Genomic DNA, 23,640 nt, shown 5'->3' on the forward strand with positions numbered 1-23,640 from the left:
GCTCAATAAATACGATTGATTGATTGATTGATCTGCTCCTCTGCTCCTCCTGCCCTCCCCATCGCCTCTACTCTACTGAGAAGCAGCGTGGCTCAGTGGAAAGAGCACGGGCTTTGGAGCCAGAGGTCATGGGTTCGAACCCCAGCTCCACCACGTGTCTGTTGTGTGACCTTGGGCAAGTCACTTCACTTCTCGGAGCCTCAGTTACCTCATCTGGAAAATGGGGATGATAACTGTGAGCCCCATGCGGGACAACCTGATCACCTTGTATCCCCCCCAGCACTTAGAACAGTGCTTTGCACATAGTAAGCGCTTAACAAATGCCATCATTATTATTATTACTCCCCCCCTCTGCTCTACCCCCTTCTCCACCCCACAGCACTGGTGTATATTTGTACATGCTCAATAAATACGATTGAATGAATGAATATTTATTCTATTTATTTTATTTTGTTAATATGTTTTGTTTTGTTCTCTGACTCCCCCTTCTAGACTGTGAGCCCACTGTTGGGTAGGGACCGTCTCTATATGTTGCCAACTTGGACTTCCCAAGCGCTTAGTCCAGTGCTCTGCACACAGTAAGCGCTCAAGAAATACGATAGAATGAATGAATATTTATTATTCTGTTTATTTTATTAATGATGTGTATAGATCTATAATTCTATTTCTCCATTTTGATGTTATTGATGTTATTGTTCTGTTTGGTTGTCTGTCTCCCCCTTCTAGACTGTGAGCCCGTTTTTGGGTAGGGATTGTCTCTATCTGTTGCCGAATTGTACTTTCCAAGCGCTTAGTACAGTGCTGCGCACACAGTAAGCGCTCAGTAAATACGATTGATTGATTGATCTTCTACAGTGTGCTAGGATACAAATCATAAAAACCCATATTCAGGGAAACTCAGGCTGTAGTCCTTGCTATGTTTGATTTGGGGGTCTTTTGTGGTATTTGTTAAGCGCTTACTATGTGCCAGGCACTGTACGAAGCGCTGGGGTGGATCCAAGCAAATAGGGTTGGACACAGTCCCTGTCCCACCTCACTTCTCTGGGCCTCAGTTCCCTCATCTGCAAAATGGGGATTGAGACCGTGAGCCCCAAGGGGGACAGGGACTGCGCCCAACCTGCTTAGCTTGTATCTACTCCAGCGCTTAGAACAGTGCTTGGCACATAGTAAGACTTTAACAAAACCATCATTGGTATTAGTATTACACCAATCAATCAATCAATCATATTTATTGAGCGCTTACTGTGTGCAGAGCACTGTACTAAGCACTTGGGAAGTACAAGTTGGCAACATATAAAGACAGTCAATCAATCAATCAATCATATTTATTGAGTGCTTACTGTGTGCAGAGCACTGTACTAAGCACTTGGGAAGGCTCACAGTCTAGAAGACACCAGAGGCCACTGCTTCTTCTGCAGCATGGGGAGGCAGCATGGCTCAGTGGCAAGAGCCCAGGCTTGGGTGTAAGAGGTCATGGGTTCTAATCCCGGCTCCGCCACTTGTCAGCTGTGTGACTTTGGGCAAGTCACTTCACTTCTCTGGGCCTCAGTGACCTCATCTGTAGAATGGGGATTAAGACTGTGAGCCCCAAGTGGGACAACCTTGCTCAAGCGCTTAGTACAGTGCTCTGCACACAGTAAGCGCTCAATAAATACGATTGATTGATGATGACAACCTGATTACCGTGTATCTATGGAGAAGCAGCGTGGCTCAGTGGCAAGAGCCCAGGCTTGGGTGTAAGAGGTCATGGGTTCAAATTCCGGCTCTGCCAATTGTCAGCTGTGTGACTTTGGGCAAGTCACTTCACTTCTCTGGGCCTCAGTTCCCTCATCTGTAAAATGGGGATGAAGACGGTGAGCCCCACGTGGGACAACCTGATCACCTTGCATCCCCCCAGCGCTTAGAACAGTGCTTTGCCCATAGTAAGCACTTAACAAATACCGTTATTAATCTTATGATTATTATTACCCCAGAGCTTAGAACAGTGCTTGGCACATAGTAAGCGCTTAACAAATACCATCATCATCATCATCATCATCATCAATCGTATTTATTGAGCGCTTACTATGTGCAGAGCACTGTACTAAGCGCTTGGGAAGTACAAATTGGCAACATATAGAGACAGTCCCTACCCAACAGTGGGCTCACAGTCTAAAAGGGGGAGGAGATGATTATGATTATTATTCTGCATCTCTGGAGTTTGGAGTTTTATAAAGTCGGTTTGTCCAACTCTCAGGCGTTTTTCCCCCTGGGCATTCCCGTTCTTTCCCTCCCTCAGACGGCTCGTTTCTGGGCATTCTGGTGTGTTTACTTTGAACGACTCCAAAGTGAAGAGCCGAGCAGGCCGTCAGCCTCCTGCCTCCTCCTGCCCGCTCCATCTTCCTCAGAGCCGGAAAGGGAGGGATGTGTAGAGGACGCCAAATTCAGCCCAATAATAATAATAATAATTAGCATTTGTTAAGCGCTTACTATGTGCAAACCACTGTTCTAAGCGCTGGGGAGGATGCAGGGTGATCAGGTTGTCCCACGCGGGGCTCACAGTCTTCATCCCCATTTTACAGATGAGGTAACTGAGGCCCAGAGAAGTGAAGTGACTTGCCCAAGATCACACAGCGGACATGTGGCGGAGGCAGGATTCGAACTCATGACCTCTGACTCCAAAGCCCGGGCTCTTTCCAGTGAGCCACGCTGCTTCTCTAAGCCCAAAGCGTTCTGGTCCATCTGGGGGCCCCTGGGCCTATGTGGAGGACGTCAGATTCAGCCCAAAGCATTCTGGTCCTTGTGGGGGACATCGGGCCTGGGCAGAAGACCGCATGGTATAATAATAATAATAATAATAATAATAATAATAATAATAATAATAATAATGTTGGTATTTGTTAAGCGCTTACTATGTGCAAAGCACTGTTCTAAGCGCTGGGGGGAATACAAGGAGATGAGGTTGTCCCATGTGGGGCTCACAGTCTTAATCCCCATTTTACAGATGAGGGAACTGAGGCCTGGAGAAGTGAAGTGACTCGCCCAAGGTCACACAGCAGACATGTGGGGGAGGCGGGATGTGGAGGATGCCAGATTCAGCCCAAAGCATTCTGGTCCTTGTGGGGGACATCGGGCCTGGGCAGAAGACCGCATGGTATAATAATAATAATAATAATAATAATAATGATAATAATAATAATAATGTTGGTATTTGTTAAGCGCTTACTATGTGCAAAGCACTGTTCTAAGCGCTGGGGGGAATACAAGGAGATGAGGTTGTCCCATGTGGGGCTTACAGTCTTAATCCCCATTTTCCAGATGAGGGAACTGAGGCCCAGAGAAGTGAAGTGACTCGCCCAAGGTCACACAGCAGACATGTGGGGGAGGTGGGATTCGAACCCGTGACCTCTGACTCCCAAGCCCACGCTCTTTCCACTGAGCCACGCTGCTTCTCATATAGGATAGTGGATAGAGCGTCAGCCTGGGAGTCAAAAGGTCATGGGTTCTAATCCTGGGACCACCACTTTGCTGTGTGATCTCGGGCAAGGCACTTCACTTCTCTGGGCCTCGGTCACCTCATCTGGAAAATAGGGGTTGAGACTGTGAGCCCCACATGGGGCAGGGACTGTGTCCAACCCAATCACCTTGGGTGTCTCTCTCAGTGCTTAGCGTGGCTTAATGGAAAGAGCCCGGGTTTGAGAGTCAGAGGTCATGGGTTATAATCCCGGCTCCGCCACTCATCTGCTGTGTGACCTTGGGCAAGCCACTTAACTTCTCTGGGCCTCAGTTACCTCATCTGTAAAATGGGGATTAAGACTGTGAGCCCCATGTGGGACAACCTGATTAACTTGTATCAACCCCAGTGCTTAGAACAGTGCTTGGCACCTAGTAAGTGCCTTCAAAGCCCTACTGAGATCTCACCTCCTCCAGGAGGCTTTCCCTGACTGAGCCCCCTCCTTCCCTTTCCCATCCCCCCCAGCCCTACCTCCTTCCCCTCCCCACAGCACCTGTATATACGTTTGTACAGATTTATTACTCTATTTATTTTACTTGTACATATTTACTATTCTATTTATTTTATTTTGTTAATATGTTTTGTTTTGTTCTCTGTTTCCCCCTTCTAGACTGTGAGCCCTCTGTTGGGTAGGGACCGTCTCTATATGTTACCAACTTGTACTTCCCAAGCGCTTAGTACAGTGCTCTGCACACAGTGAGCACTCAATAAATATGATTGAATGAATGAATAGTAAGTGCTTAACAAATCCCATTATTATTATTACAGTGCCTGGCACACAGCACTTAACATATACCACAATTAGTTAGAGAAGCAGCGTGGCTGAATGGAAAGAGCCTGGGCTTTGGAGTCAGAGGTCATGGGTTCAAATCCCAGCTCTGCCAATTGTCAGCTGTGTGACCTTGGGCAAGTCGCTTACTTAACTCCCCCTCTCCATCCCCCCTGCCTTACCTCCTTCCCTTACCCACAGCACCTGTATATATGGTTGCACGTATTTATTACTCTATTTATTTATTTATTTTACTTGTACATATCTATTCTATTTATTTTGTTTTGTTAATATGTTTTGTTTTGTTCTCTGTCTCCCCCTTCTAGACTGTGAGCCCACTGTTGGGTAGGGACCGTCTCTAGATGTTGCCAACTTGTCCTTCCCAAGCGCTTAGTACAGTGCTCTGCACACAGTAAGTGCTCAATAAATATGATTGATTGATTCTCTGTGCCTCAGTTCCCTCATCTGTAAAGTGGGGATGAAGACTGTGAGCCCCATAGGGGACAACCTGATCAATCAATCGTATTTATTGAGCGCTTACTGTGTGCAGAACACTGTACTAAGCGCTTGGGAAGTACAAGTTGGCAACATCTAGAGACGGTCCCTACCCAACACCTTGTTTCCTCCCCAGCACTTAGAACAGTTCTTTGCACATAGTAAGCACTTAACAAATGCCATCATTATTAGTAGTAGTGGTAGTAATAGTAGTATTTGTAGTAATAATAATAAATTCAGCCCAGAGGATTCTGGTCCATGTGGGAGACTCTGGACCCTTAGACTGTGGGACTCTTAGACTGTGAGCCCACTGTTGGGTAGGGACTGTCTCTATATGTTGCCAACTTGTACTTCCCAAGCGCTTAGTACAGTGCTCTGCACACAGTAAGCGCTCAATAAATACGATTGATGATGACCCCTGGGTTTGGATCAGGTCACACTCTGCCAGGCCCTGAGGTGGGGAGGGGACCTTGGTGACAGGCATGCCCCTCCTCCCCCAACCCTTCAGCTGCCAACAGATGAAATTGGGCGGGAACTCTGAGGGGGTCGAGTCTGCCTAATGGATTCCGGGGGTAATCAATCAATCAATCAATCAATCAATCATATTTATTGAGCGCTTACTATGTGCAGAGCACTGTACTAAGCGCTTGGGAAGTACAAATTGGCATCACATAGAGACAGTCCCTACCCAACAGTGGGCTCACAGTCTAAAAGGGGGAGACAGAGAACAGAACCAAACATACCAACAAAATAAAATAAGTAGGATAGAAATGTACAAGTAAAATAAATAAATAAATAAATAAATAGAGTAATAAATATGTACAACCATATATCCATATATACAGGTGCTGTGGGGAAGGGAAGGAGGTAAGACGGGGGGATGGAGAGGGGGACGAGGGGGAGAGGAAAGAAGGGGCTCAGTCTGGGAAGGCCTCCTGGAGGAGGTGAGCTCTCAGCAGGGCCAATCAATCATATTTATTGAGCGCTTACTGTGTGCAGAGCACTGTACTAAGCGCTTGGGAAGTCCAAGTTGGCAACATATAGAGACGGTCCCTACCCACCAGTGGGCTCACAGTCTAGAAGGTAGAAGGGGGTACCTCTGGCCCACCTCGCCCCAGGTGACCTCTGACCCGGAACCGGGCCTGGTGTCCATCACTTGGAAGTGAGGCCTTCCCTGCCTTTGGCGAGACCTTCCTTGTCTGAGGAAGCAGCTGTCTTTAAATTGACAATCCCTCTGGTAAAATTCCCAAGATTTGGGGGAGAGGTTTCGCCCTGTGAGCAGGGAATGCGTCTGCCACACCGCGTGGCTCAGTGGAAAAAGCCCGGGCTTTGGAGTCAGAGGTCATGGGTTCAAACCCCAGCTCCGCCACTTGTCAGCTGTGTGACTTTGGGTGAGTCACTTCACTTCTCTGGGCCTCAGTGACCTCATCTGTAAAATGGGGATTAAGACTGTGAGCCCCCCCCCCCCCCACCTTGGGACAATCTGATCACCTTGTAACCTCCCCAGCGCTTAGAACAGCTCTTTGCACAAGCAGCGTGGCTCAGTAGAAAGAGCCCGGGCTTTGGATTCAGAGGTCATGGGTTCGAATCCCCACTCCACCACAAGTCTGCTGTGTGACCTTGGGCAAGTCACTTAACTTCTCTGAGCCTCAGTTACCTCATCTGTAAAAATGTGGATTAAGACTATGAGCCCCACGTGGGACAACTTGATCACATTGTATCCCCCCCAGTGCTTAGAACAGTGCTTTGCACATAGTAAGCACTTAACAAATGCCATTATTATTATTATTATTATAGTAAGCACTTAATAAATGCCATTATTATTTTGAGAAGCAGCATGGCTCAGTAGAAAGAGCCCGGGTTTTGGAGTCAGAGGTCATGCGTTCAAATCCCGGCTCCATCAATTGTCAGCTGTGTGACTTTGGGCAAGTCACTTCACTTCTCTGGCCCTCAGTTAACTCAATAATGGTATCATTATTAATATTATTATTATTATTACCCTAGAGCTTAGAACACTGCTTGGCACATAGTAAGCGCTTAACAAATACCATCATTATGATTATGATTATTATTCTGCATCTCTGGAGTTTGGAGTACCTGTATATATGTATATATGTTTGTACATATTTATTACTCTATTTATTTATTTTACTTGTACATATCTATTCTATTTATTTTATTTTGTTGGTATGTTTGGTTTTGTTCTCTGTCTCCCCCTTTTAGACTGTGAGCCCGATGTTGGGTAGGGACTGTCTCTATGTGTTGCCAACTTGTACTTCCCAAGCACTTAGTACAGTGCTCTGCACACAGTAAGCGCTCAATAAATACGATTGATTGATTGATTGATTCTCTGGGCCTCAGGGACCTCAACTGTAAAATGGGGATTAAGACTGTGAGCCCCCCATGAGACAACCTGATCACCTTCTAACCTCCCCAGCACTTAGAACAGTTCTTTGCACATAGTAAGTGCTTAATAAATGCCATCATCATTATTATTATTATTGTTATTATTAGTGTATGGTTCCTTCCTTCCTTCATCATTCAATTGTATTTATTAAATTTTTACTGTGTGCAGAGCACTGTACTAAGCACCCGGGAAAGTACAATACAACAATAAAGAGTGACAGTCCCTGCCCACAGTGAGCTCACAGTTTGGTGGGGAGGAGAGACAGACATCGCTATAAGTAAAAAGGCATCAATCAATCAATCAATCCTATTTATTGAGCGCTTACTGTGTGCAGAGCACTGTACTAAGCGCTTGGGAAGTACAAGTTGGTGACATATAGAGACAGTCCCTACCCAACAGTGGGCTCACAGTCTAAAAGGGGGAGACAGAGAACAAAACCAAACATACTAACAAAATAAAATAAATAGAATAGATATGCACAAATTAAATAAATAAATAAATAGAGTAATAAATATGTACAAACATATATACATATATACAGGCATATATACATATATACAGGTATCAATACAAATAAAGAAAATGACGGATCTGGACATAAGTGGTGTGAGGCTGGGATGGAGGAAGAGCAAAGGGAGCAAGTCAAGGTGATGCAGAAGGGAATGGAAGATGAGGAAAAGTGGTGCTCAGTCTGGGAAGGCCTCTTGGAGGAGGTGGGCCTTCAGTAAGGCTTTGAAGGGAGGGAGAGTCACATTGTGTGTGGGATTTGAGGAAGGAGGGCGTTCCAGGTCAGAGGCAGGATGTTAATATGTTTGGTTTTGTTGTCTGTCTCCCCCTTTTAGACTGTGAGCCCACTGTTGGGTGGGGACTGTCTCTATATGTTGCCAACTTGTACTTCCCAAGCGCTTAGTACAGTGCTCTGCACACAGTAATCGCTCAATAAATACAATTGATTGATTGATTGATATGGGCCTGGGGTTGATGATGAGCTAGCTAGGCGAGCTGAAGGCCCAGTAAGGAGGTGAGCGGCGGCAGAGGAGCGGAGGGTGCGGGCTGGGTTGGAGAATAATAATAATAATAATAATAATAATGGTATTTGTTAAGCACTTACTGTGTGCAAAGCACTGTTCTAAGCGCTGGGGGATACAAGGTGATCAGATTGTCCCACAGGGGGCTCACAGTCTTAATCCCCATTTTCCAGATGAGGGAACTGAGGTCCAGAGAAGTGAAGTGACTTGCCCAAAGTCACACAGCTGACAATTGGCAGAGCCGGGATTTGAACCCATGACCTCCCTCCACACATCCACATCCGCCAAGCTAGCTCTCTTCCTCCCTTCAAAGCCTTACTGAGCGCTCACCTCCTCCAGGAGGCCTTCCCACACTCAGCCCCCTCCTTCCTCTCCCCCTCCTCCCCCTCCCCATCCCCCCCACCTTACCTCCTTCCCCTCCCCACAGCACCTGTATATATGTATATATGTTTGTACCTATTTATTACTCTATTTTATTTGTACATATTCTATTTATTTTATTTTGTTAATATGTTCTGTTTTGTTCTCTGTCTCCCCCTCCTAGACTGTGAGCCCGCTGTTGGGTAGGGACCGTCTCTATATGTTGCCAACTTGGACTTCCCAAGCGCTTAGTCCAGTGCTCTGCACACAGTAAGCGCTCAATAAATAGGATTGAATGAATGAATGACCCCTGACCTCAAAGCCCGGGCTCTTTCCACTGAGCCACGCTGCTTCTCCAAGCGAAGGAGGAGGAGAGAAGCCAGGTGAGGTGAGGTAGGAAGGGGCCAGGTGATGGACGGCTTTAAAGCCAACGGTGACGGGTTTTTGTTTTATATGGAGGTGGATAGGCCACCACTGGAGATTTTTAAGTGGGGGAGTGATATGTCCTGAATGTGTCTATAGAAAAATGATTTAATAATAATAATGGCACTTATTAAGCGCTTACTATGTGCAAAGCACTGTTCTAAGCGCTGGGGGATAGTATGGACTGAATTGGGGAGGGGCAGGAGTTCGGGAGGTCAGCAAGAAGGCTGATGCAGTCACCTAGGTGGGATAAGATGAGCCATTGTATTAACATGTATTGGACATTTAAGCCCTCAATAAGTACGATCAAATCCGTTCAAATCCCAATTGTCAGCTGTGTGACTATGGGCAAGTCGCTTCACTTCTCTGTGCCTCCGTGACCTCATCTGTAAAATGGGGATGAAGACTGGGAGCCTTCCGCGGGACAACCTGATCACCTTGTAACCTCCCCAGTGCTTAGAACAGGGCTTTGCCCACAGTAAGCGCTTAATAAGTGCCATAAAAAATTGATTGGAGAAGTCAGAAATCGGTCAAACAGGGCCGCTTATCTTGGCGCTTTCAGAGTTCTCTAGACTGGAAGCTCATTGTGGGCAGGGAATGTGTCTATTGTTGTATTGTCCTCTCCTGAGCACTTAGTACAGTGCTCTTCACGCAGTAAATGCTCAGTAAAAATGATTGAATGAGTGAATGAATGAATGCTTTTATTAATAATAATAATAATAATGGCATTTATTAAGTGCTTACTATGTGCAAAGCACTGTTCTAAGCACTGGGGAGGTTACAAGGTGATCAGGTTGTCCCACGGGGGGCTCACAGTCTTCATCCCCATTTTACAGATGAGGGAACTGAGGCCCAGAGAAGTGAAGTGACTTGCCCAAAGTCACACAGCTGACAATCGGTGGAGCCGGGATTTGAACTCATGACCTCTGACTCCAAAGCCCGTGCTCTTTCCACTGAGCCACGCTGCTTCTCGTACAGTGCTTGGCACATAGCCCTGAACAAATACCACCATTGTTATTATTATTGTTAGCATTATTATTTTCATTATTATTATTCACTTTTGCCTATTATTTTTGCCTCTGCTCTGGTCATCCTTCTATGTGCGTGTCCCTTTTCTTAGGATTCTTATCTCTGTCTATTGGATTCTAAACTCCCCATGGACAGAAATTGTGTTTTACTTTTGCAACTTCCTTAAATCCTAATCTATGCCTCGCCTCTGTAGACACAAGAGAAGTGATTATTTTTCTGATTTAATGCGGGCCAACTGTGTGTGGGGCACTGTACTGAGCCCTTGGAAGAGTACAGTAGAGTTAGTAGACATATAATCCCTGCTCTCAAGGAGCTGACAGTCTACTGTCAGAAGCAGCGTGGCTCAGTGAAAAGAGCCCGGGCTTTGGAGTCGTAGATCATGGGTTCAAATCCTGACTCCATCAATTGTCAGCTGTGTGACTTTGGGCAAGTCACTTAACTTCTCTGTGCCTCAGCGACCTCATCTGTAAAACGGGGATGAAGACTGTGAGCCCCACGAAGGACAACCTGATCACCTTGTAACCTCCCCAGCACTTAGAACAATCAATCAATCAATCAATCAATCGTATTTATTGAGCGCTTACTGTGTGCAGAGCACTTTACTAAGCGCTTGGGAAGTACAAGTTGGCAACATATAGAGACAGTCCCTACCCAACAGTGGGCTCACAGTCTAAAAGACAGTGCTGTGCACGTAGTAAGTGCTTAATAAATGCCATTATTATTATTATTAGTAGTATTACTTTGTGCAGAGCACTGATCCAAGCGCTTGGAAATGTCCAATAGAGTTACTAGACACGATCCCAAGGAGCTTCCAGTCTACCTTGTGCAGAGCACTGTGCTACGTGCCTTGGGACCAGGTGCGGAGCCCCCCAAGCACTCCCAGGTGGTCAGTTCATTGTTCAGTCAGTTGTATTTACGGAGCGCTTACCGTGTCTACTTGACGCCCGTCTACTTCATCATCAATCGTATTTATTGAGCGCTTACTGTGTGCAGAGCACTGTACTGTCGTCTCCCCACTTCTTGACTGTGAGCCCGTTGTCGGATAGGGACCGTCTCTATCTGTTGCCGACTTGTACTTCCCTAGCGCTTAGTCCAGCGCTCTGCACACAGTAAGCGCTCAATAAATATGAATGAACGAAAGTGTGCAGAGTGCTGGACTAAGCGCTTGGGAGAGGACGATAGGAGAATGAACGGACACATGGAGAGCTCGCGGTCGGCCTGTGCGGGCGGGCGGTGCGGCCCCTTGGCCGAGGGGTGACCATACATCATCAATCATATTTATTGAGCACTTACTGTGTGCAAAGCACTGTACTAAGCGCTTATACATGAGCTGGATGTCCCTTGCCAACAGGTGCCCCCGTGCCCGCGGCCGTCCGCTCCCATTTCGACGACTGCCCGGACTCTCACAGTCAGTACTGCTTCCACGGCACCTGCAGGTTTTTGGTTCAGGAGGACAAGACGGCATGCGTGTAAGTGTCCTGTCCCTTCGCGGGGCGGGCCAAGGGAGACTGGGGAGACGACCCCCTGCCTGCCACGGAAGGTGGACCCCAGGGCCAGGATGGGGGTCTGGAGTGGGGCCGGGGCTTGGGGAGGAGCAGGCCTGGACAATAGGGTGAGTAGACATGATCCCTGCCCTCAAGGAGCTGCCAGTCCGCTGTGTGCAGAGCACTGTGCCGAGTGCTTGGGAGAGCACGATAGAGGTAGTAGACACAGTCCCTGCCCGCAAGGAGCTGACAGGCTAGTGGGGCCTCCCTGGTGGCCGGGGAGATTCCTGTGGCTGGACAGTTGCGCCGGACAGACGGGGCAGATGGACAGACAGGTGGATGGGGCCTCTGGGAGCCCTGCCTGCCCACTTTTCCTGAGGCTTTCAGCCCCTTGGTCCCCCTCCCAAATTTGTGGCTCTGGGCCAGAAGCAACTTAACTTCCGGGGCTGCCCTGACTTTCCCTCTGTGTCCCCTCTCCCTCCCTCCCTTCCTCTCTTTCTCCCTCCCTCTCTTTTTCCTTCTCTCCCTCCCTCTTTTTCTCTCCTTCCCTCCCTCTTTCTCCTTCCCCCCTTCTCCCTCCTATTTCTCTTTCTCCCTTTCTCCCTCCTCTCTCTCCCTCTCCCTGTCTCTTCCTCTCTCCCTCCCTTCCTCTCTCCTCCTTTCCTCCCTCCCTCTCTCCTGTCTTCTTTCTCTGTCCCCCTTTCTCCCTTCTTCTTTCTTCCTCCCTGTCTCCCCTTCTCCTTCTCCCTCCCTCTCTCCCTCCTGCTCTCTCTGTCCCACTCTCCCTTCCTCTCTCCCCCCTCTCCCTCCCCACTTTCTCCCTCCTTCTCTCCCTCCCTCCCTTCCTCTCCTTCTCTCCCCCTTTCCTCCCTCCCTCTCTCCTGTCTTCTTTCTCCTTCCCCCTCTCTCCCTCTCTGTCCCTTCTTCTTTCTCCGTCCCTCTCTCCCCTCTTTCTTCCTCCCTCTTCCTCCCTCCCTCCTTTTCTCTCTTCCTCTCTCCCTCTCCCTTCCTCTCTCCTTCTCGCTCTCCCACTCTCTTCCTCCCTCTCCCTCCTTCTCTCCCTTCCTCTCTCCATCTCCCTTCCTCTCTCCTTCTCTCTTTCCCACTCTCTTCTTCCTCCCTCTCCCTCCCCCGCTCTCTTCCTCCCTCTTTCTCTCTACCCCTCTCTTTCCCTCTCTCCCCACCTCCATCTCTCTCTCTCCATCTCTCTCTCTATCTCTCCCCACCTCTGTCTCTCTGTCTCTCTGTCATCTCTCTCTGCAGGTGCCACACGGGGTTCGTGGGAGAGCGCTGTGAACACGCGGACCTGTTGGCCGTGGTGGCGGCCACGCAGAAGAAGCAGACCATCACCGCCCTGCTCGTGGTGTCCGTCCTGGCTTCCGTCACCCTGGCAGCCGCCTGTGTCCTCATACAGTCAGTGTCCTCCTCTGTGTGTGTGTGTGTGTGTGTCTGTGTCTGTGTCTGTGTGTCTGTGCACTGTGGTCACGGCGTCGTCACATGTGTGCTGATGACAGGGTGAGTGTCCACCTGTGTGCATCTCTGCTGATGATAGCGAGTATCCTTATCCAGTGAGGGCCCTCACGTGTGTCTACTGGTACAGTGAGTGTCCTCATAATAATAAAATAATAATAATTTTGGTATTTGTTAAGCGCTTACTATGTGCACAGCACTGTTCTAAGTGCTGGGGAGGATACAAGGTGATCAGGTTGGGGAGGATACAAGGTGATCAGGTTGTCCCATGTGGGGCTCACAGTCTTAATCCCCATTTTACCGATGAGGTAACTGAGGCACAGAGAAGTTAAGTGACTTGCCCAAAGTCACCCAGCTGACAGTTGGCGGAGCTGGGATTTGAACCCATGATCTCTGACTCCCAAGCCCTTGCTCTTTCCACTGAGCCACGCTACTTCTCTCATGAGAAGCAGCCTGGCGGAGTGGGTAGAGTGGCCATGGGTTCAAATCCCGCTCCGCCAGCTGTCAGCTGTGTGACTTTGGGCAAGTCACTTAACTTCTCCATGCCTCAGTTACCTCATCTGTAAAATGGGGATTAAAACTGTGAACCCCCCGTGAGACAACCTCATCACCTTGTAACCTCCCCAGCGCTTAGAACAGTGCTTTACACATAGTAAGCACCTAACAAATACCATCATTATTATTATCTACCCCAGTGCTTAGGGTAGTGCCTGGCACATAGTAATTGCTCAATAAATTCAATTGAATGAAAGCTTAACAAATATCCTTGAAAGAGAAAGTCACTTAACCTCTCTGGGCCTTGTTTTCCCCATCTGTATAGTGGAGTTTAAAATACCTGCCGTCCCTTCCCTCACAGTGAATTTGTGAGGACAAAGTGAGAGAGAAGTCACACAGCCGATAAGTGACGGAGCCGGGATTAAAACTCTCGACCTCTGACTCCCAAGCCTGTGCTCTTTCCACTAAGCCACGCTGCTTCTCAATGGATCATCATCAATCGTCATCAATCGTATTTATTGAGCGCCTACTGTGTGCAGGGCACTGTACTAAGCGCTTGGGAAGTACAAATTGGCAACATATAGAGACAGTCCCTACCCAACAGTGGGCTCACAGTCTAAAAGGGGGAGACAGAGAACAAAACCAAACATACTAACAAAATAAAATAAATAGAATAGATATGTACAAGTAAAATAAATAAATAAATAAATAAATAGAGCAATAAATATGTACAAACATATATACATATATACAGGTGCTGTGGGGAAGGGAAGGAGGTAAGATGGGGGGATGGAGAGGGAGACAAGGGGGAGAGGAAGGAAGGGGCTCAGTCTGGGAAGGCCTCCAGACTGAACATGCTCTCTTCATTTTGATGGTATTTAAGTGCTTACTTTGTATCCAGCACTGGGATGGAGACAAGCTAATCAATCATATTTACTGAGCACCTACTATACGCAGAACACTGTACTAAGTGCCTGGGAGAGCCCAATACAGCAGAATTAGCAGACACATTCCCTGCCCACAACAAGCTTGCAGTCTAGAGGAGGAGACAGATGTTAGTATGAATAAATAAATAATTTATAATACATCATTTAAAGACTTAAGAGATGTGGGATTGGGGGGTGAGGCAAATATTCATTCAATAATATGATTGCATGGCAGTGAATGAATGAATGACTATCAAATGCCCAAAGGTCACAGACAGAAGTGCAGAGACGATGCAGAAGGGAGAGTGAGCTGGGGAAAAGACGGTTTCATCGGGGAAGGCCTAGACGTGGCTCAGAGGAAAGAGCCTGGGCTTGGGAGCCAGAGGACATGGGTTCTAATCCCGGCTCTGGCACTTGTCAGCTGTGTGACTTTGGGCAAGTCACTTAACTTCTCTGTGTCTCAGTTTACCTCGTCTGTAAAATGGGGGTTAAGACTGTGAGCCCCGCGTGGGACAACCTGATCACCTTGTATCCCCCCAGGACTTAGAACAGTGCTTGGCACATAGTAAGCGCTTAACAAATACCATCATTATTATCACTATTATTGGACACAGTCAGACTGGACACATTCCCTGTCCTCACATGGGACTCACGGTCTAGGCAGGAGGGAGAACAGGGATTGAATCTCCATTTTGCAGTTGAGGGAACTGAGGCCCAGAAAAGAGAAGCTACTTGCCCAAGGTCACCCAGCAGACAAGTGAAGGAGCCGGGATTAGAACTCACAACCTCTGGCTCCCAGGCACATACTTTACCCCTAAGCCGTGCCAATTCTCTGTCCTCTTTTTTTTTAAAAAAAAGGGCATATATTAAGCACGTACTATGTGCAAAGCACTGTTCTAAGTGCTGGAGAGGTTACAAGGTGATCAGGTTGTCCCGCAGCATGCTCACATTTTACAGTTGAGGGAACTGAGGCCCAGAGAATAATAATAATAATAATGGCATTTATTAAGCACTTACTATGTGCAAAGCACTGTTCTAAGCGCTGGGGAGATTACAAGGAGATCAGGTTGTCCCACGTGGGGCTCACAGTTTTAATCCCCATTTTACAGATGAGGGAACTGAGGCACAGAGAAGTGAAGTGACTTGCCCAAAGTCACACAGCTGACAAGTGGAGGAGCCGGGATTTGAACCCCTGACCTCCGACTCCAAAGCCCGGGCTCTTTCCACTGAGCCACGCTGCTTCTCTCTTCTCTCAGTGGTTTCTATTCAGAAATGAGATGAGTTTTAGAGTCCAGCTGACTGATTAAAGTCAAACCTGGAAGTCTGTGCTTTCTGCCCAGCCTTTCTAGAGAAGCAGCATGGCCTAGTGGATAGAGCCCAGGCCTGACAGTCAGCAGGTCATGGGTTCTAATCCCGGCTCTGCCACGTGTCTGCTGCATGATGTGGCTCAGTGGAAAGAGCACAGGCTTGGGGGTCAGAGGTCGTGGGTTCTAATCCCGGCTCCGCCACATGTCTGTTGCGTGACCTTGGGCCAGTCGCTTAACTTCTGTGAGCCTCAGTTACCTCATCTGTAAAATGGGGACTGTGAGCCCCACGTGGGACAACCTGATCCCCTTGTATCCCCCCCAGCGCTTTGAACAGTGCTTCGCACATCGTAAGCGCTTAACAAATGCCATCATTATTATTATTACTGTTCTCTGGGCCTCCCTTATCTCATCATCATCATCATCAATCGTATTTATTGAGCGCTTACTATGTGCAGAGCACTGTACTAAGCGCTTGGGAAGTACAAATTGGCAACATACAGAGACAGTCCCTACCCAACAGTGGGCTCACAGTCTAAAAGACTGTAAAATGGAGATTGAGACTGTGAGCCCCAGGAGGGACAGAGGCCGTGTCCAACCCAACTTGCTTGTATCTACCCCAGCGCTTAGTACAATTCCTGATATATAGTATGCACTTAACAAATACCATCATTAGTATTAATGAGAAGCGGCATGGCCTAGTGGCAAGAACCCGGGCTTGGGAATCAGAGGTCTAGGCTTCTAATCCTGGCTCTGCCACTTGTCTGCTGTGTGACCTTGGGCAAGCCATTTTACACCTCTGTGCCTCAGTTTCCTCATCTATAAAAGGTGGATTAAGCATGTGAGCCCCATGTGGGACAAGGACTGTATCCAACCTGATTACCTTGTATCTCCCCCAGTGCTTAAAACAGTGCTTGGCCCATAGTAAGCACTTAACAAATACCGTCCTTATAATTAGTATTAGACTCTTTTCAGTCAGCTGGGTTCCAGCCCCGCCTGGTAGATGGAGAAAACCGAGGGGAGGTCTAAAGCCAGGGATCCCCAAGCCCCTTCCTGAGTCACTGGCAGAGCCGGGAAAACGAGAAAAGCCAGTGCTCACAGGTGGGGATTTGGGGAACCCCGGGGAGAAAGGATAACAGCACCTTGTATTTGCCTGCTGTGTTTGTTTTTCTAAAAGACGTTTGCCTTGATGATCTCATTTTATCCCCACAAGATCCCTGAGAGGCAGGGCCAGTCCTCCCCATCATCCAGGTGAGGAAACAGAGTCCCAGAGAGGTGAAGAGATTTTCCCAGGGTCACACAGCAGGCCCACGGAGAAGCCAGGGCGGAGCTTTGGCTCTCAGCCGGCCAGCACTTTCTGCTAGCACTGGAAGCTCGTTCTAATTATAATAGTAATGATGGCATTTGTTAAGCGCTTACTATGTGCCAGGTACTATTCTAAGCACTGGGGGAGATACAAGGTCATCAGGTTGTCCCACGTGGGGCTCACAGTCTTATTCCCCATTTTCCAGATGAGGTAACTGAGGCCCAGAGAAGTTAAGCGGCTTGCCCAAAGTCACACAGCAGACAAGTGGCGGAACCAGGATTAGAACCCAGGTCCTTCTGACTTCCAGGCGTGTGCTATATCTACTAAGCCACATGCTTCTCAATATTATTATCATTATTATTGTTATTATTATTATTATTATTATTACAGCCCAAGCCCCTCCCTCTGCCCTTGAGTACTCTCCCTGTTCATAATAATAATACTTATTCATTCATTCATTCGATCATATTGATTTAGTGCTTACTGTGTGCAGAGCACTGTACTAAGTGCTTGGGAAGTACAAGTCGGTAACATACAGAGATGGTCCCTACCCAACAACGGGCTCACAGTCTAGAAGGGGGAGACAGACAACAAAACAAAACAAGTAGACAGGCTTAATAAGTAAACAGACTTATTAAGCACTTATGTGTCAAGCACTAGACTAAAGCGCCAAAGTTGATACAAGTTCATCAGATATGAGATAATTTCCATCAGAGCAATCCTCTCCCCACCTTCAAAACCCTGCTAAAATTACATCTCAAAACATGAGAGAGCCAACACAGCCTAGTGGAAAGAGTGCGGGGCACTGAGGTCAGAGGTAAAATACCACAATAAATTGTCCTACATTCCCTACCCACAACAAGCTTACAGTCTAAACCCGGGGAGGCAGACGTCAATACAAAAAAATAAAATGACAGATACCTCATCTGTGAAATGGGGATTGAGACTGTGAGCCCCACATAGGACAGGGACGGTGTCCAACCCCATTTGCTTGTATCTACCCCAGCGCTTAGTACAGTGTTTGGCACATAAAAAGTGCTTTACAAATACCATAATTATTAATATAATTGTAAGTGGTCTGGGGCCGGGAGGGGGAAAGAGCAAAGAGAGCAAGTCAGGGTGATAAAGAAGGGAATGGGAAGTGAGGGAAAGTGGGGCTTAGTTTGGGAAAACCTCTTGGAGGAGATGGGCCTTCAGTAAGACTTTGAGGGCAGGGAGAGTCATTGTCAGATTAGAGGAGGGATGGCATTCCAGGCCAGAGGCAGGACCTGGGCCAGGGATCGGCGATGAGACAGACGAGATGGAGGCGCAGTGAGGAGGTTAGCGGCACCAGAGGAGCGGAGGGTGCAGGCTGGGCTGGAGAAGGAGAGAAGGGAGGGGAGGTAGAATGGGGCAAGGTGATGGACAGCTTTAAAGCCAATGGTGAGCATTTTTTGTTTGATGCAGAGGTGGATGGGCAACCACTGGAGTTTGTTGAGGAGTGGGGTGACTTGCTCTGAACATTTTTATAGAAAAATGATGCGGGCAGCAGAGTGAAATATGGACTGGAGTGAGGAGAGACAAGAGGCTGGGACATCAGCAAGGAGGCTGTCATCCAGTCATCCAGGCGGGAGAGGATGAGGGATTCTATTAACATGGTAGCAGTTTGGCTGGAGAGGAAAAGGTGGATTTTAGTGATGTTGTGAAAGTGAGACTGACAGGATTTAGTGATGGATTGACTATGTGGGTTGAATGGGAGAGGAGTCAAGGATAACACCATGGTTATGGGCTTGTGAAACAGGAAGGATTGTGGTGCCGCCTACAGTGATGGGAAAGTCACGATGAGGACAGGGTTTGGGTGGAAAGATAAAGAGCTCTGGTTTGGATATGTTAAGCTTGAGGTGACGGGAGGACACCCAGTTAGAGATGGGTTGAAGGCAGGAGGAAATGCTAGACTGCAGAGAGGGAGAGAGACCCGGCTAGGAGATGGAGATTTGGTGTCATCCACTTAGAGGTGGGAGTTGAAGCCATGGGAGTGAATGGGTTCTCCAAGGGAGTGGGCAGAGATGGAGAGTAGTAGAGGACCCAAAACTGAACCTTGAGGGACCCCCACAGTTAGGGGGTGGGAGGCAGAGGAGGAGCCCGTGAAAGGACTGAAAATCAGCAGTCTGAGAGTTAAGGGGGGAACCGGGAGAGGATGGAGTCAGCGAAGCCGAGGTTGGATAATGTTTCCAGGAGAAGGGGTTGGTTCAGAGTGTCGAAGGCAACTGAGAGGTCGAGGAGGATGAGGATGGAGTAGAGGTCATTGGATTTGACAAGAAGCAGATCATCAGAGGGCAGTTTCTGTGGATTGAAAGATATGGAAGCCAGATTGGAGAGGATCAAGGAGAGAATTGGAGGGGAGGAATTTGGAGCAGTGCAGGTAGACAACTCGGAGAGGAATGGTAGGAGGGAGGTGGGACGATAACTGGAGGGAGCCGTGGGGTCAAAGGAGGGTTTTTAAAGGATAGGGGAAACATGGCCATGTTTGGGAGCAGTGGGGAAGAAGCCAATGGAAAGCAAACGGTTGAATAATAAATATGGTAGTTGTTAAGCGCTTACCATGTGCCATGCACTGTTCTAAGCCCTGGGGTAGAGACAAAAATAATCAAGTTGGACACAGTCCCTGTCCCACATGGGGCTTCCAGTCTTAATCTCCATCTTACAGATGAGGGAGCTGAGGCCCAGAGAAATGAAGTGACTTGCCCTTGGGCACACAGCAGACAAGTGGAGGCAGGATTAGAACCCATGTCCTCTGACTCCCAAGCCCATGCTCTTTCATTCATTCATTCATTCAGTCGTATTTATTGAGCGATTACTATGTGTAGAGCACTGGGGTAAGCACTTGGGAGAGTCCAATATAGCAATAAACAGATACATTCCCTGCCCTCGATGAGCTAGGCCACGCTGCTTCTCAGCTGACTCTGGTGTGTTTCGGGGACCCCATTTGCAGTTCCCTGCCATCCCCTTTCCCCGCTAAGCCCCCTGTCTTTTTTCCAGCTGCTGCCAGATAAGAAGACCCTTGGAGTGGTGCCGAGCAGTCTCCTGTCGGCAGGAGAAGCCCAGCATCCTCCTCAAGGGGCGGGGGGCTTCCTGCTGCCACTCCGAGACAGGTGAGGCACAGTGTGGCCCAGGTCTGCTGGCCAGGGTCCACCCCCGGGGGTGGTTCGCCCCAGGCCGGTAAGGTGGTCTCACACCTGGGGCCTCTCTGACAGAAATCCGGTTCCACCGGACCGGAAAGGAGAGTTTTCTGGGTCTTACTCCCAGCTCTGAGCACGTTGCTTGGCCCACGGTGGGCACTGAAGTAGGATGTGATGATGATGATAATTACTAATACTAATAATAATAATTGAGGAAGAGGGAGAGGGTAAAGGGGAAGGAGAGGGAAAAGGGGATGGGAAGAGAAGGAAAAGGGGGAGAGGAGAGAGGGAAAAAGGGGGAGAAAGGGAGAGGATAAAGGAGGAGGGGAGAGAGGGCAAACACAGAGGAGGGTCATTGCTGTGAGGAGGATGGGAGAGCAGAGGTCACTGGGGGATCCATGGTGGCTGATGGAGGCCAGAGGAAATGGCCCAACCAACTGCCCCAGAGAGCCGTGTCATAGAGCGGCATTGGCTGTCCATCAGTATCGTCTGAGCGCCTACAATGTGCAGAGAGCTGCGCTGGGCGCCCCCTGAGGAGAGCGCTCTAGATGTAGGGGCCACCAGAAAGACTTCCAGGGCCCTTCTGAAGCCCGGTTCGGTGTGGCGGCCTGAGCTAAGTGCCGGTCTTCATCATCCTCCCCTCATTCATTCATTCATTCAATCAATCATGTTTATTGAGCGCTTACTGTGTGCAGAGCACTGTACTAAGCGCTTGGGAAGTACAAGTTGGCAACATATAGAGACGGGCCGCTACCCAACATTCATTCATTCGATCGTATTTATTGAGCGCTTATTGTGTGCAGAGCACCGGACTAAGCGCTTGGGAAGTACAAGTTGGCAACATATAGAGACGGGCCGCTACCCAACATTCATTCATTCGATCGTATTTATTGAGCGCTTATTGTGTGCAGAGCACCGGACTAAGCGCTTGGGAAGTACAAGTTGGCAACATATAGAGACGGGCCGCTACCCAACGTTCATTCATTTAATCGTATTTATTGAGCACTTACTGTGTGCAGAGCACCGTACTAAGTGCTTGGGAAGTACAAGTTGGCAACATATAGAGACGGGCCGCCACCCAACAGCGGGTTCCCAGTCTAGAAGGGGGAGACAGACAGCAAAACAAAACATATTCCCCCGGCCCCATTCTCTTCCCCGCAGCGGTCTGAAAGGGCCGGGTCAGGGCCGAAGCCCCGCGGACCACCTCAGCCTCGGCAGAGAGGAGGGGGGCTTCCAGAGAAGAACCATTGCCGCGGAAGCAAGGCACACTGGGAGATTCACCTGGCCTCCCGCACCCACCCCGGCCTCCTGTCCGCCGCCGGCTGGGCCTTCCGCATTTGGCCGAACCGAGAACTCCTTCCACTCCGGGCGATCCGGCGTGGAAACAAGAGGGAATCAGCAGAGGGAATCCCTCTCCCCCAGATCCCCCCACCCCTCTCACCACCCCACAAGGACCTTCTGAACAGCGTGAAAGTTGAGGGGGGCGGCGGGGGACCCTCAGAGATGGGGGTAGAGAGGCAGGGGGTGGGCACTCGTGTGCGTGCGTGTGTGATGTCGGCCGCCGGGCCCCGAAATCTCTGGCCCAGGTCAAAATTTCCCTGCTCGCGTTCGGGATCGGGTCTGGAGCTGATGGGCAAACTGGCGGAAGTGTCCTTAAGGCTTGTGCAGAGCCCCGGGGTGTGGGCCGAAGCAGGCGGGAACGAACTGGGAATCCAGGGATCCCCTCCCGAGCACCTTCGGATGGGACGAGGAACGTCTCGTTGGTCGACGAGACCCTCCGTCCCCCTGCCGCTCTTTCCTCCTGAGAGCCGAGCCGAGGGCTGTGGGGATCGGGAATCTCAACTCGGGGTCAGAAACCAACCCCGACTCTCCGCCGTCTGCTCGGATGCCCTTTAGGATCACTCGGAATTTTCGCAGGCGGGTGATGGGAAACCGGGTCAACTGGCTCTGAGAGGCGTCTTTCTGACGGGAGCGACGATCAGATGCGGAAATGGGGGTGCATTCTTCGGCCCCCCCAGGAGTGAAGTGTGTGCGTGTGTGTGTGTTTGTGTGTGTACGTGCCCATATGTATGGGGAGAGGGGAGGCAGGTCTGCCATCAGCCCAAGTACATATAAAGCCTGCCGCTCATTTGTTTTTTTTTTGAAAAGCATCAACATCTCCTACCAAAATCTTCCCCCGCTGCTCTGTGGGAGGCGAAAGCCAGAAGTTTCAGGCCTGGCCCACGGAGGGATCGCCGATGGCCGACTTTCCATCTCGCTGCTTGGGGTGATGGTTTTCCTTGGAAACGGGGAACCCCAAACGTCCAGGAAAAGGTTCTAGTGAGAAGTTAGGATTCTCTTCTTTCCCTCCGAGAACATCCTTCGGGAAAAGCGGCCGACCGCCTTCCCCCTGCCTGGGTCTCCCTGCCCCACCCCATCAGTGACCGCCTTCATATGGGGCCTACCCCAGGGGCCTGGTTTGATCGCCTCCTTATTTATGAACTGCTCTCCGCCTCTCAGCTGCCCAGCTGGGCCAGAATTCTTCAGTGAAATTTGGAAATAGCTATATGGTGAAGTAGATCTGTATGAGTATACCGTACTATATATGAGGAGATTATTTATTCGTTAATGTTTGAACCCAACCCCTTGAATCTTGAGGGGACAGAAAGTGGCGGGAAAGCCCTCCATTTCCCACCCTCCCCATCCCTGCCCCTCGTCCGGCTTCCTGTCGGCCTTGGGGCTTGACCGGGGATGTTGGCTCTTCCCTTGGTGAGTCTGTGGATGTCCGTGGATGCCTCTGAGCTGTTCGAGACTGATGTCTCTGACTCTCCTGGCTGGGAAAGGGCTAGCGAGGGGCTGAGGCGTTTTCAAGCGGGCTACGTTTTGGGGCATCTGGCAACTTTCCGCTGCTCCGAGAGTCCCCCTCCGGCTACGGCGCCCCGGATTCTAGAGCGAGGCATCAGTCCCTCTTGAGCGGTCCTCAAAGCCCCAGCGGGAGCCCCGATCTCACCCCAGGCTGTTCCCCATCTGAATAGCGGAGGTCCAACTCCCCAGCCCCCCCAGGCTCCGGCCAGAGTTAGAAGTGGGTCTCCGTGGGCTGTTCTTAAGCCAAATCAGCATCCTTATCTCCACTGATGCCATTTGCTCAGCCCAACTCCTTTTCCCAGGTGCGGGGATGCGGTTTGGTCCGGAAGTTGGCTAGGCCCTTCGCCCAAGTGGTTCCACTGAGACGGGTGGGAGTGGGTGATGGAAACAATCGCCATATTCTTTGTTCCGTTCTCTGGGTTCTCAGTTCTCATTCCAAGTCATCCTGAATCTCCCCAGGACAACTGACCTTGCCTCCCGCTGGGTTTCCTGGGCGGCTGGGAGGCAGGGATGGCTCCTCCGGGACAAAACGCGGGATCCGAGACAGAAACGAAATTCGGGAGCCAGAAGTTGGGGCTCGGGGGACCACCCTCCCCCCACTTCAGATATGGACTCCCACTTAGAGACGAGATGACAGACATTGGGCTAC

The 23,640-nt window shown here is 49.4% G+C and overlaps 1 protein-coding gene across 1 annotated transcript in view; it reads left to right on the plus strand.

The window, feature by feature from the left end:
- TGFA (transforming growth factor alpha) overlaps window positions 1-21,620 on the plus strand; it is a 135,297-nt gene extending 113,677 nt beyond the window's left edge. The window contains exons 3-6 of the mRNA XM_038747108.1: window positions 11,356-11,473; window positions 12,752-12,901; window positions 20,008-20,120; window positions 21,309-21,620. Of these exons, the coding sequence (XP_038603036.1) occupies window positions 11,356-11,473; window positions 12,752-12,901; window positions 20,008-20,120; window positions 21,309-21,316 (389 nt within the window). The 3' untranslated portion in view covers window positions 21,317-21,620. The remainder of the gene's footprint in view (window positions 1-11,355; window positions 11,474-12,751; window positions 12,902-20,007; window positions 20,121-21,308) is intronic.
- The last annotated feature ends 2,020 nt before the right edge of the window (window positions 21,621-23,640 follow it).

Source organism: Tachyglossus aculeatus, chromosome 5 (genome assembly GCF_015852505.1).
Source record: "Tachyglossus aculeatus isolate mTacAcu1 chromosome 5, mTacAcu1.pri, whole genome shotgun sequence".
Taxonomy (NCBI): domain Eukaryota; kingdom Metazoa; phylum Chordata; class Mammalia; order Monotremata; family Tachyglossidae; genus Tachyglossus; species Tachyglossus aculeatus.